The following is a 13,257-nucleotide window of genomic DNA, read 5'->3' as shown; positions in this document are numbered from 1 at the left end:
AACTAAGCATCCATGGATTTCACCAAAATCAACCAAAGAAAGTTTAGCCTATCATGGCTAAACTCAAGAAAGTAAAATAAAAGTTAGGAGTACCAAACATATAGCAAGAATCAAGAGCAAAATGATGATGTTCTTCAAATGTTCTTGGTGTTCTTAAGGCTTCAAAATGCAGAGAAAAAGCTCTAAAAATCAGATGTATAGAAGTGCAGAAAAAGTGGCACGCCAACCTTCCCCTTATAGCTCAAAACAATAATTCCTAGAAATGCCCCTATAGAGGTTGTGTGCGTCCACGTGCTGTTGCGCAAGTAGCCCCCGTGGGTGGTGCTAATTTAGGCTCCTTTGTGATTTAGGCTTCCAATGACTTAGCCTACTGGCCCAAAACGAGTCCAGTCCGTTTCTAGTCCACTGTTTTTCAAGATTTCTTTAGTTTTAGCCCATTTCACATTCTCCATGTCATCCATAACTCGTGTACCCGTGTCGATCATTTTAATCCCGGATGCACAAATGTTCCTCCATTTTCTTATAAACACAAGCTCATCTTATTTGATGATTCATCAATTACTAGCCCACTCTATGCATCATCTCCACTAGTTATCAAGTCCATAATCCTTGTTGTCCTCCGAGTCTAATTGCTTCCCAAAGCTCATGAACATTCCCGCTTCGTTAGTCTCATTGAAATATGCAATTATGCTAAAAAAAACTAGAAAGTACCTAAAATAGTCATAAAATAACAAAAAAATAAAATATGCATGATGATTAGCTAAATGAATGAAATATACTAAAACAAACTATAAACAAAGTAAATAAAATAGAATTATCAATCTGTACAAAAGATTTCAATATTCTTCTGATCCAACCTTATATGATGCCTCATATTACAAAAAAAGAGCATCACATATGAACGATTTAAATTAATTAGATAAGTAAACCAAACATGTTTATTGGAACTCTAGTTGCATGTTTATAGTTGGAATTTGGAAGCAAAGTAAATTACAACTAGATGAAAGATAAATAGATAACAAACTGCATATCTACTTTTTGATTGATTACAAAACTAATTTTAAAAAAAAAACTACATTCACAAGATAAAAATTGTTTGAACAAAGAAACCCAAACTTTATGATTTTTTCCATGTTTAGTCCAAAATTAGAATAATTTTCATTGTTGTTTCCAAAACTTCTTAATTTTGGTGTTTATCTAAAACTTTTCATATTTGGTCATATGATTTTGGTTCTTACTTTAAAGTTGTATGTTTGTTGCTTGGTATTTATTTCAAAGTTTTATATAGATTCTGGTCTTTCAAAAACTAATAGAATAATACCAATAAAATAAAAATAATAATAAAAGGATATGGACACCATTTTTGTAATTTAACTAAACATCTTTCAATGGCGCACCGTTAATTGTTAAATCATACACATAGGCCAAGAGGACTCATGTGTGTCTACTGTCTAGAGACTTGGTCCACAGCAGTTGCCACTAAAATATTTGTGCTTTTAAGCCTTTAACCCAATGGAAGCACTAGCAGCATGACTTCACAAGAGAACCTATTCTATGGAATCAAATGCACATGAAGCAGTTGTGGATCATACAGATACAGTTTTAGTTTATCATACAAAATAACCCCCAACTTTCCTTTCTTCTTCCACGCCTCATTGATCCATTCCTCAAACCCCCACCCACCCACAAACCCTAGAATTTCTGGAATCCAAGTGGGGTCGGGTTCTATTGGGGTTTTAACATCTGATCACAATCAACTACCTTATCCTTGACTTTCAATCTTCCCCATTATTACCGTTGAACTGGATATACAGGAGCACACAGTAGTTGGTGCTTTGTGTTGTTTCCTGGGTTTACTTTACGAGTTCCTATGACGATCTTGACTGTAAATACGCTCTTGATTTGAGGGGTTTTGAGTTTTGACTTCGTTTATTGATCATGGCTAGGCGGCATGGATGGGAACTTCCTGCTCACACTTTTCAGGTTCGATTTTGTGCTTAAATTGCTACTTCGATCTGCTACGTGTTTGTGTTTTCCCTATTTTTTGCAATGTGGGTTGGATTCTAAGTATTTTAAGTAAAAGTTCTGTCTAATCATGCTTAATTGTTAGAGATTGTGGTTCGTATGAGAATAAATCTATGAGATTTACCATATGAATCAACTGTCATTCTTACAAAAACACACACTACCATGTTTGAGGTTGATAAATCCAAATCTATCTAATCAATTTGCAGGTTGTGGCTATTACAGTATACTTCTTACTATCAGTTGCCTTCTATGCATTTTTCTCACCTTTTCTCGGAAAGGACATCTACGAACATGTGGCAATCGGTGTCTACTCCTTCTTGGTAAATGACCTTTTAACCCTTCAATCAGCTATCTCCATGTTCTTCATGATAACCATTGTTATCACTACAATCTTTCAGGCTCTCTGTGTATTTATCCTTTATGTAAGATGCACAGCTATAGATCCTGCTGATCCTGGCATTTTAATTGACCCAAACAGGGCAATTGCATCACCTTATAGATCCCATAATGGAACCGAAGTACCCGGTTAGTGATCCAAATTGTTTTGACCCACCCGCCCATTTTGTAATCTTTGAAGTAATTGTTTATTTTTGAATTGTGTATCAGGAAATGGATCATCTGTTGGAGAAGCTAGCAAGATTGGGTTTCAGAATGTTGGAATATATGAAAATGGTAGCTCAGGTTGCTGTTCAAAAATTTGGGGATTTTTTTGTGGTTGTATTGTTATAGAGGATTGTAGAAAAGATGAAGATATGCAACAAGGAGGGGAGGAAGAAGCTTTGTTTTGTACACTATGCAATGCTGAGGTATCTATTTTATTTATTCGATTTCTGAAGTTGTATTTTGTATACGCAACTTCTTATGATATATATGATTGTTGATTTTCTGGAAAAGTTATTTAAAATCTTGAGTTTAATTTGTTATAGGTGCGAAAGTATAGCAAACACTGCAGAAGTTGTGATAAATGTGTTGATGGGTTTGATCATCATTGTAGGGTAAGATCCAAATTCCAAAATGATTGAATGATTGTGTAGGGAGGAAAAATTAATTTTTATTCTAAATTATTTGTTGTGCAGTGGTTGAATAATTGTGTAGGGAGGAAAAATTACTTCACATTCGTGTGCCTAATGGCTGTAAGTGTTGTTTGGGTAAGTTGATAATCGAAAAAAATTTGTCATTTGATATTTAATCTATCAAAAGTAATTCTAAATATTTTATTGTGTTTTAATGTCAGTTGACTTTTGAATGTGGGGTCGGGATTGCTGTTCTTGTTCGATGTTTTGCTGATAAAAAATCTACAGAAAACCAGATTGCAGATCGCCTTGGAGATGGGTTTAGTAGACCTCCATTTGCAACTGTTGTGGTATCTTCACTCTTTCTAGTCATGTACAAGGACGAATTCGTAATTTCAACTTCATTTTTTTATTTTACCCTTTCTTCAGGCTATATGTACTGCTGTTTCTTTTCTTGCCACTATTCCACTATGCGAACTCTTCTTTTTTCACATAATCCTCATCCAAAAGGTTCCTCTCTTTTCTCTCTTTCTATACCTCAATCTCTAAATTTATATATATTAGAAATAACAATTTCTTACAATTATTAATACACAGGGGATCACAACATACGAATATGTAGTTGCAATGAGGACTCAAAGTGAGCCTCCAGGAGCATCGATAGATGGAATGGATCAACAAAGCCTGCAATCATCTCCCACAAGCTCTGCAATCACTGCCATTAGTGGAAGAAGCTCCCATGGCTTAAGCTTACAACACAAGGGTGCTTGGTGTACACCGCCAAGAATCTTTATGGATCAACAGGTTGTTAGTTGTTACCCTTTTAGAGTCTTTCATAATCTTCTAGAATGTTCTACAACCTTCTTTACCATGTGATTGATTATATCGGATTCTAAAATTATTCAGGACGAAGTGGTCCCGCATCTAGAACCAGGGCGCCTACCATCAACGGTGGATCCGGATGCAGTTGACAAGGGTAAGAATTTACCAAAACGCCCTGTGAGAATCAGCGCATGGAAGCTTGCAAAACTGGATTCAAATGAAGCAATCAAAGCAGGGGCAAAAGCGAGGGCCTCATCCTCTGTTTTGCGCCCTATAGGATCTAAATACGATCCTGACCGTTTATCAAGTAGCAATGTGAGTGGGAGAAGCAGCCCTTCACATTACAAATTTCATGAAAGGAGCCACTCAAAAAGCTCTTATCCGCCTAGTCGTGCCAGCAGGGATGATGACGTGGATACATGTAATCATAGTGTTAGTAATTTAAGCAGTCCGGCTCCTGGTAGAGACCATTTTAACCCTGTGTACCAGTCTTCAGCGAATCAGTCCCCATGGTCAGGGAAAAATGAGCCAATGGTGGTGTCACACGTGGCACCTCCTCCTCCTCTTCCTCCTAGGAGAAACAATAACAATAACAACTTGGGTGTTGGTGAAAGTACGAGATTGTCCTCGGTGTATTGGGATCAAGAAGCGGGGAGATTTGTTTCTGCTTCAACTACAAGAAGCATGGGTGGTGGCTCTTCCTCTCAGGCTTCGGGGTCGGAGCTTACGTATACGGGACAGTCGATATTTTTTGGTGGGCCGCTAGTTGGTGGTGGTCGGGGCGGGACCGGGCCGCCAGGTGGGGTAGCGGGTGGTGGTCAGAGGGGGTCGGGCGCGTTGAGTTATTATCAGCAAGGTAGAGCGCAGAGAGGAGGGCAGCTACCGGTGTTTGTGCCAAATGAGCAAAATCAGACTCCTAGATTATAATGAGATTGTTTATCTAATTTGGTTATTGGACTTGTGTAGATTTGTTTCTTGAATATTTATCAGCAAATTTTGTTGTGTTTCTTGACCTATTGCATGCATACCTCTGTCTTCAACACACTCAACCTTTGTGTCTTAAGGGTGAGACACCATTTTTTGTGTAGAGTTGGCCTCTTTTTGGCAAACACTTTAAACAAGTAATGATAATCAACTTAAGAACCCATCGTAAACAGCTCTTAATTTGATAGACATTATATAGCAAACATAAAATTAAATACATTATCAAAGCATATTGAATCCATCTAACTATGTTGGGTACAAAAGGGGTGCCATTGTGATTTGCATAAATGTGAGGGTTGTCATTGTGATGTAAACATATCTTGTGGCCAAGATTTGTGGTCATGTAACTGAATTCCCTATTAACACTCTCGTTAATTGGTTTTTCAAGGTCAGCATTTTTCAAAGTAATTTTTTTTTATCAAAATGGGGAAATATGTTTTTTTTAGTTAATTTGACTCCCAAAATACACAGTTTTTCATCCATCCGTACACAACCTGGTCCATTTCTGTCAGGACCAGCAAATACAAGAAACCTTTTCTCCTTTTCTCAATCCGCTTTTTCATATCAATATCCAAAGAGCCACAAAAAAGAATCCATCCTCATCATCATCTTGAAGCCATTTGAATATCTCTATGGGTGATTACGTTGATGACAAAGAAAACGAACATTGATGTGATGTTTAAGAAAAAGCTACAGTTTTGAGAAGATAATTCGATTTTGGTGGTGTTTGTTTGCTTTTAGGTTAAAATGGGAGGAGGAGGTAGGGGTCTAGATGAAACCGCAACATGGTCTGTAGCCCTGGTTTGTGCAATCATCGTTATAATATCGATCTTGATGGAAAAAGCTATTCATCATGTTGGACATGTAAATAGATATATATATATAATCCTAGCTCAACCTTTTATAATCATCTAATCCTTTATATATATAACGTTACATTGTTACAATATAACTAAACGATACATGCATTTACAATATTTCAGCATTTGAAACATAGAAATAAAGAGGGACTGCTTGAAGCACTGGAAAAGATCAAAGCAGGCAAGAATATTATCATTATATGAATGTTTCTTTTTGTGTATATATTGTATTTGATGATTGATATATAATATGTGTGTATTATGGTTGCATGCAGAGCTTATGATTCTTGGATTTATATCTCTGTCGTTGACATTTTGTCAGAACTCGATTGCTTCCATTTGTGTTTCTAAAATACTTACGAAAGATTTCTTGCCATGCAAAAGAAAACCCGATGGTAAAGAACCAGAAGATGACGAAGACGATGCTGAAGATGCTCGTCGCAGGCTTTTAATGTATGATACTCATCGAAAATTAGGAGGCGGCGAACCCGTAGAATGCAAACCCGTAAGAATTTAATTTCTACAATTAATTAGCTTATTTATGTTATATTCGTTTAAAATCATTTAACAATGGAGTTAATTAATTAATTAAATTATGTTTTAATCAATTAATCAGGGATACGAACAGCTTATAACAGTTACAGGATTGCATCAACTCCACATATTCATTTTCTTTTTGGCAGTTTTTCATGTTATTTATAGTGCCCTCACTATGATTTGTGGAAGAGCAAAGGTGACATTAATTTATAAATAATTTTTTTTTTAACAAAATCTATGAATTTTCTTTTGATCTATTTTGCTCATCTTAAAGCCTTTCTTTCGATGCAGATCCGTGAGTGGAAACACTGGGAAAAAGATATCTTGCAGCAACAACAATCCGGACACGGTGTTTAATTATTAATTACTTTTTTTTTTCGTTTATTACCAAAGTTTTATTGTGTTAATTTTTTTTTCTTCATATTTTTGATGATTTTTGTGATGATGTTTAATTATTTATGTAGATCCTTCAAGGTATCGGCTTACAAAAGAAATATCTTTTGTTAAAGGGCATGCCACCAAGACCGGATCCTCAGCATTCTTCTACATTGTAAGACTATTATATCACTAGCTTTAGTTCTCATGTTCTTATTCTAAATTATTAGATAACTGTTTGTTAATTAATAAAGTAATTAACAAACAAATAATTCATTGAATTTCAGATCTGTTTTTTCCGGCAATTCTTTACCTCTGTTGGTAGATCAGATTACATGGCGATGCGCCATGGGTTCATTTCTGTGAGTTCTACATTCTACAACCCCAATTTCTTTTCTCATTTATAAAAATACTAATAGTTATTTAATATATAATATTCATGACTTTCTTCTATTGACATATATATATACAGGTTCATTTAGCTCCTGGAAGTCAATTTAACTTTCAAAAATACATAAAGAGGTCACTTGAAGACGATTTTAAAATACTTGTGGGAGTAGGGTAATTAGTTTCATACACTCTTAATTATAACTACATGCATTATATGAATCAGTTATTTCAGCTGTATGAATTTTAATAAATTTGGCGACACTTTCAGTCCGTTGTTATGGACTGTTGCGGTTATCTATCTGTTTGCCAATGTTGAAGGTGAATCTTAATTTATCCAAAGTCCTTGTGTTTTTAAGTATAAATATCCATGCATACATATTATTACATAATAATAATAATAATAATAATAATACATTCATGATTTATGCATGTACACAGGAACTCATGCTATGATTTGGCTATCTCTATTCCCTGTTGTTGTAAGGATTTTCTCATGCATTTAATCAAGAAAAGTTAACGATTTCCTAATTATGTGATCAAGAGAGAGAATCTTGATTAATTCTTTACTGTTAATTAGTAACTTATAATGTTGATTTTGGGATAAAGATAATCTTAGCAGTTGGAACAAAGCTTCAAGCCATTATAGCACGAATGGCTATTGAAATCCAAGAAAGACATGCTGTTGTAGAAGGCGTACCTCTTGTTCAAGTCACGGATAATCATTTTTGGTTAAAGGATCCTTCGCTAATTCTTTCATTAATTCAGCTCACGCTCTTCATGGTACGTATCTTTCTCGTCGATCTCTCATTAGTTAACTATCAAGACTTGGGAGATATATATTAGTTATATACTACAATATAATTATTGTAACAAACATTTTCAGTATATATATACCATTTTGCTGTGTTATAAATTATTGCAACTTAATTTAATAGTTTGCTAACTTGTGAGTTGTGAATTTTTGTATGTCCAGAACGCGTTTGAGTTAACACACTTCTTCTGGATATGGGTATTAAGTTTTCTTTATCTTTTTTCTTACAAAAACTAGTTATATATATGCTAATTTATAAATATGATTGACTACGTACATGATGTGATATCGATTGCTACAGTATGAGTTCGGACTCTTCTCTTGCTTTCATCAAAAGCCTCTTCTTCAACTTGTTAGAGTTTTAATTGGGTGAGTTTGGTAGTTGTTTTTTTATTTAAAAGAAAAACAAAAGTGAGACCTTTTTGTTGTATTCATTCTTTGTGTTGGATCAAAAGTTTGTACTTTTAATCTTTATCCAATACAAAAAAAATTCCATGGTGGCTCTAATTGCATCACATATTCACATGTTAAGTATGAGAGTTATTATTGGGCATGCAAATTCGAAGATTTTGATATGGTTGCTTTATTAATTTAACAGAATAATAGTTCAAGTCTTATGCGCTTATGGCATCCTTCCACTCTATGCCCTTCTTTCTCAGGTACCTCTAACTACTATTCCCACTAATAACTAGGGTAAATTAAGGGTCAAAATGGATAATCTTTAATATGATGTTTTTTTTTTTTGTGCAGATGGGTTCGAAGATGAAGAGAACAATTTTCGATGATCAGACCTCGAAAGCCCTCAAGCATTGGCATAAACATGCAGTGAAAAAGAAGGATGCCAAGGGGCAATCTGGTCATCTTCCGACGTCTGGAAATGCTGCAGCACAAAGTGCTACTCCAGACTCTGCTGACGGGGGTCACGCTTCCTCGGGCCAATCGGCTCACATTGTGGCCAGCGTAGACATTCCCCAAGATAAAAAGAACGCCTCATGATTGATCTACCCCTAACTTGCTTTGATCTTCTAGCTCATTTTGTGTTTGTTGTTGATTAAATTAATTAATATATATATGAACCTAATATATACTAGAAGATATATTCATGATGATGAGAACATCAAAGAATGGCATACAAGTATATGTGATTATGTTTAGAAGGTACATATATTGTTCCCACTCAATTGGTTCCTTATTTGTAATTTACATATTTCGGTTTCATGTCTTATTATTTGTGCATTTTGTTATCTTCTTCATTCCTATCTAATTAGATGTGGCACAATTGGTGTCTAGTAATAGGTTAAGTAGACCATATAATTTGTAGTATATATTAGTTTGATCCACAACATTTCCTCTCTTATTCTTTTTACAAATTAACTATATGTTAAATATGTATGATTAGAATATCTTGTTAAATGTGTGCCGCCTTGAAATTTGGTGACCTAGACCCGAAAGGAAGTGAAAAAACATGACGTCATATATTGACGAGATAAGTGTTTCGAGTAGGCTTAGGACCGATAGGCCTTAAGCCATACACGACAAACACTTAACCCATGGGGGTGGGGGACTCCCGCGGTATGAACATTTTTTTGTTATTCCAAATTTCCTTGTATATGAGCTCATACCTATAGTTGCTAGGGTTGTACGGTTATAAATATTTTTAGATAGAGATTCCCATGTAATCACTTTTGAAACAATCGTTAACAGAAGAGTTCCAACCTTGATGCTTTTTCCTTTAGATCTAGTTTTGTGAGTATTTTTTGTATCTTTGGTCCCTTTATTGGAGTTTTTGGAGAACTTCAGAAGCATATGAATGACTTAAATGATTTCTAGACTTGTTAAAAGATAGAAAAATGAGTATGCATGCATTCCCTTGTGTCATGCATGAGTTTTTGGTTTTTTTAGAGTTATGGTTAGAGTTTAGAAGAGATTAAGCGATGAAAATGGATAGCTTTATCCATTAAGTCACTTAAAAGATCCAGATCTGAAGTTTTGAGCTTATGACTTAAGGGAATAAGTGCTTAATAGAAGGAGGTTAAAAGTTATATGACACGACGCGAATTTTGGGTGTCGTGGCACACTTTAGGGGTTTTCACAACTATTTTTTCTTATAGTGGGTGCAAAGCGCATGGTCTTGGTCACGATGTGCTTTTGTTGACTTTGACCATTGACTTTTTGACCAGTTTGCCTCTTGCTTAAACTTTAAGGGTTCGAGATAAAAGAAAGATATATGATTTCAAGCATGTTTTCTATTATGTATGTTGAAGATAATTAAAATATAAATGGTGTTCTTATTCTCATACATTTCATGACATTATGTTGCACATTAGTACGATAATTGTATGGAAGTATAAATGAAAGATATATGATTTCAAGCATGTTTTTTTTATTATAACTATTCTATTGGTAACTTAAAATATAAAGGAAAATTTTATGAATTCAAAGTGTAGGTAAACCATGATTTCAAGAATAGTTTGTACTTTATAGTGTGAAAGAAAAGTCTATGATTTCCTAAGAAAGGATATAATATGTTTTCGAAAAATAACTTATGGTATGAAAGAAAGGGTTATGTTTTAGAGTATAATTATGTTATGTTTTTCAAGAATAGTTTATACTATATGAAAGTTTATATAAAGTTTTGAAAGAGAATTTGCACAAGGGTATATTTTGGAAGTTTCAATAAAAATGTATAAAATAATATATAAATGTTTGTGTCTAAACTCATGTATCTCACGAGGCGTTTTTGTTTTACTATGTTATATTATGGATGTATTTGAGGTTAGTATTTAGAGACTAGAAGAAGTTTGGTGTCATATTAGAAGCACTTTTGAATATTAGATGGAGTGAAGCTTGTAAATAGGATATTGTTATAATATGTTGTTGATTCTTATTTATTTGTTATGGTTGTTGTTAATATGAATTTAGTAACATTTAATTTTATTAGTACTTAAACAAATGCTCAAAAAGTTTATTGGACCACATTTTGGTAAAGTGTGATGTAATAAAACATTTTAAACCACAGAATATAAAAAGCATTGTAAAATGGGTGTTACACTAAGTCTCTTTCGAAGTTCTTATCGAGTGGATGTGAGTTGGTGGGTTAAACTTCTCAATTCCCTTTACTGTAACTTTAAAAGATGACTATATGGTGGACTTAGTTAATTCCAATATTAGGTTTCTAAATTGCACATCATTGAGTCGTTTTTATAAAATATGCATATATGTGTCTTGCATTATGCTTTGTATTTGGCAATAAGTCTCTTATAACTGCAACAAGCCTGTATTAATAATGAAAGTGGTTGCATTGTTAGTCTTGAATGAATGTTAACAATAAGTTGATTTAAACTTGTACCTTGTGTTGTTCAGAAATTAATGGTAGATCATTTCCATAATCATGAGAAGATCATTAAATACTAGTCTAACAACCGCTTCGAGTATTAGTTATTTTCAACACATATCACTATCTACAAAACTAAAAAAATATAGTTATTGACATCCCTACCCACATCTTATATGAATTCCTTGATGCATATTCCTTTTTAGAATTAACCATGTAGCTCAATTACCATTTGACAACACTTTATTCACACCAAATTAACTCCTTGAAAGTACATATAAAACTTAGTAAAGTATTTTTTACCATCTAACATTGTTAAGACATTCATCTTAACATTATAACTTGGGGTTGTTCTTCTAGGGTTTTTAGCATATGATTAAATTCTTGCATAATGTTCTTCTAAGTTACCTTCAATGAGACTAAATACATTAAATTGTCTCCCAACACTAATCTCAATACCAAACTTCTTTATAATTTCTAATCTACGTTCTTCAATACTTATTTTTTATTTTGCAAGATTTCCTTAGTGTAGTGACCTCTAATCCAAGCAAAGGTTACAGTGGAAACCAACTTGAAGCTCATTGTACGGTTGGGGTTAAGTTTTAATTATTTATTTGGAAATATTATACATCCCCCATCCATGAAGCTGAAAGTCTTAAGGTACATTCTCTACAACAATAATTCACTAAAAATCTCTTATGGTTATTCTTTTAAAAAGTTGAAACGCAATTGCAACAACATAATTTCATAACATAAATTTCATCTATTAGGTATTTTAAAATCTCATCCCTAGATTTTTACAACGTTGGGTAAGATTGAAAATCGAATAAATATCAAACTAAGGATCTCTCCCACATTCTTCATCTAAATTAGCATCATCTGATCAAATGTTTCATATTCTTCAACTGGTTGTGATTTTGCATCATGACACAACTCACTCAAAAACGAATATATGTTTATCTTGTTTAAACAACTAATTTCATCATAAGCTCAATGTCAATAGATAATTGTCTTGTCTGATAGCATATTCTCGTTACCTTGAATCCTTGATCCATATAATGTATTAATGTTCCTCTTCACTTACTTCTTTCTTCTTCCTTCTCTTTTGGCTTAGTAGAGTCGGTTCCTCTTTTCCATGAGGTCACCGCTTTGAAACCCAGCATCATTATTTATTCTCTTTTTAATAAATTTGTAAGATTATTGGTATAGTACATACAAAAATAGTTTTTTTTTTGAAACGTCAACCAACCTATTCCTAAATAATCACATATGTCCCCGCCGAGATCTGAATTACCGCTAGGCAGTTAACCCTTTGGTACATACAATAATAGTTAAGTTGTATAATATGTATGAAAATGTTTGTGGTAAAATGAGTATAAAAAATGTCATAATTGTAGGTCATCAGCTACATGATATGACTCGTCAAATAATAACCGGGTAAATGTACCAAAAAAACTCAATGGAATTTTCTAAACAAAATTAACAAACTATTGATAAATCATGTAAATAAATTGGTTTTAATTAGACCTGACAAACGTGTCGTGTTAAAACGGTAAACAGGTTGAGAGAGTTTGATCCTAACCCAACCCGTTTAATTAACGTGTCGTGTCGTGTCAACCTGTTTATTTTTCTGTCGAGTTCGTGTCAGGTTTCGGATTAGGGGTATACCTTAAAATGTGTCGTGGCATGTGAGTTTGAAATATTAAACATGTCGAAAGAGTATGATTTGGATAGGTGGAAAGGAAATGTAATAGTTTTGGATAGGTGGAAAGGAAATGTAATAGTTAGGAGGCGAAATGGCTAAATTTATAGTAAGTATAGAAAGCAAAATAGAATGAATATGAGTTGGAAGGAGAAGGGAGAGATCATGAGGAGGAGGGAATGGTTGAGAGGATTGTGTAATTTGGGCGATAACAAAAAAACTGAAAATAAAAGTCTTAACTAAGACCACTAAGTGTATTCCATGTTACAAAACGAGTCAATCCAAAGGTTTTCTTTTACGTATTGTTTTGGTTTTTGGTCTTTTTGCTTTGTTTAAAACATTAAGAAACTTACATATAAATGGTCATTTCCGAGTCATATTTTGGTTGAAATTCTCAATCC

General features: G+C 33.8%; 2 protein-coding genes across 2 annotated transcripts; both read left to right on the top strand.

Annotated features, from left to right (window-relative positions):
- The first annotated feature begins 1,428 nt into the window (after positions 1 to 1,428).
- On the top strand, positions 1,429 to 4,877 carry LOC145073123 (protein S-acyltransferase 21-like). The gene is made up of 10 exons (XM_079019683.1): positions 1,429 to 1,983; positions 2,235 to 2,348; positions 2,427 to 2,553; positions 2,635 to 2,834; positions 2,955 to 3,023; positions 3,105 to 3,176; positions 3,263 to 3,391; positions 3,471 to 3,551; positions 3,639 to 3,845; positions 3,948 to 4,877. Exons 1-10 carry the CDS (start codon positions 1,939 to 1,941, stop codon positions 4,788 to 4,790), a joined length of 1,887 nt encoding a protein of 628 aa, XP_078875809.1. The 5' UTR covers positions 1,429 to 1,938; the 3' UTR covers positions 4,791 to 4,877.
- Positions 4,878 to 5,303: 426 nt separating this feature from the next.
- On the top strand, positions 5,304 to 9,049 carry LOC145072876 (MLO-like protein 9). The gene is made up of 15 exons (XM_079019363.1): positions 5,304 to 5,711; positions 5,831 to 5,888; positions 5,983 to 6,212; positions 6,324 to 6,440; positions 6,536 to 6,593; positions 6,709 to 6,794; positions 6,907 to 6,981; positions 7,092 to 7,180; positions 7,278 to 7,327; positions 7,448 to 7,488; positions 7,616 to 7,789; positions 7,983 to 8,018; positions 8,122 to 8,189; positions 8,419 to 8,479; positions 8,571 to 9,049. Exons 1-15 carry the CDS (start codon positions 5,595 to 5,597, stop codon positions 8,814 to 8,816), a joined length of 1,506 nt encoding a protein of 501 aa, XP_078875489.1. The 5' UTR covers positions 5,304 to 5,594; the 3' UTR covers positions 8,817 to 9,049.
- Positions 9,050 to 13,257: the final 4,208 nt, after the last annotated feature.

The sequence above is a fragment of the Lactuca serriola genome, chromosome 9 (genome assembly GCF_051521515.1).
Source record: "Lactuca serriola cultivar US96UC23 chromosome 9, Lser_US96UC23_V15, whole genome shotgun sequence".
Taxonomy (NCBI): Eukaryota; Viridiplantae; Streptophyta; class Magnoliopsida; order Asterales; family Asteraceae; genus Lactuca; species Lactuca serriola.
This window is presented reverse-complemented; position numbering and strand designations above follow the sequence as displayed.

What these genes read in the sequence shown, in the direction of transcription:
- LOC145073123 (XM_079019683.1), top strand. Translation starts at nt 1,939, where the DNA reads ATGGCTAGGCGGCATGGATGGGAACTTCCTGCTCACACTTTTCAG. An exon ending in TCGGTGTCTACTCCTTCTTG is followed by an intron (nt 2,349 to 2,426) that starts GTAAATGACCTT and finishes ACAATCTTTCAG; the next exon opens with GCTCTCTGTGTATTTATCCT. An exon ending in CTCCATTTGCAACTGTTGTG is followed by an intron (nt 3,392 to 3,470) that starts GTATCTTCACTC and finishes CCCTTTCTTCAG; the next exon opens with GCTATATGTACTGCTGTTTC.
- LOC145072876 (XM_079019363.1), top strand. Translation starts at nt 5,595, where the DNA reads ATGGGAGGAGGAGGTAGGGGTCTAGATGAAACCGCAACATGGTCTGTA. An exon ending in CCTCAGCATTCTTCTACATT is followed by an intron (nt 6,795 to 6,906) that starts GTAAGACTATTA and finishes ATTGAATTTCAG; the next exon opens with ATCTGTTTTTTCCGGCAATT. An exon ending in CTTGTTAGAGTTTTAATTGG is followed by an intron (nt 8,190 to 8,418) that starts GTGAGTTTGGTA and finishes TTAATTTAACAG; the next exon opens with AATAATAGTTCAAGTCTTAT.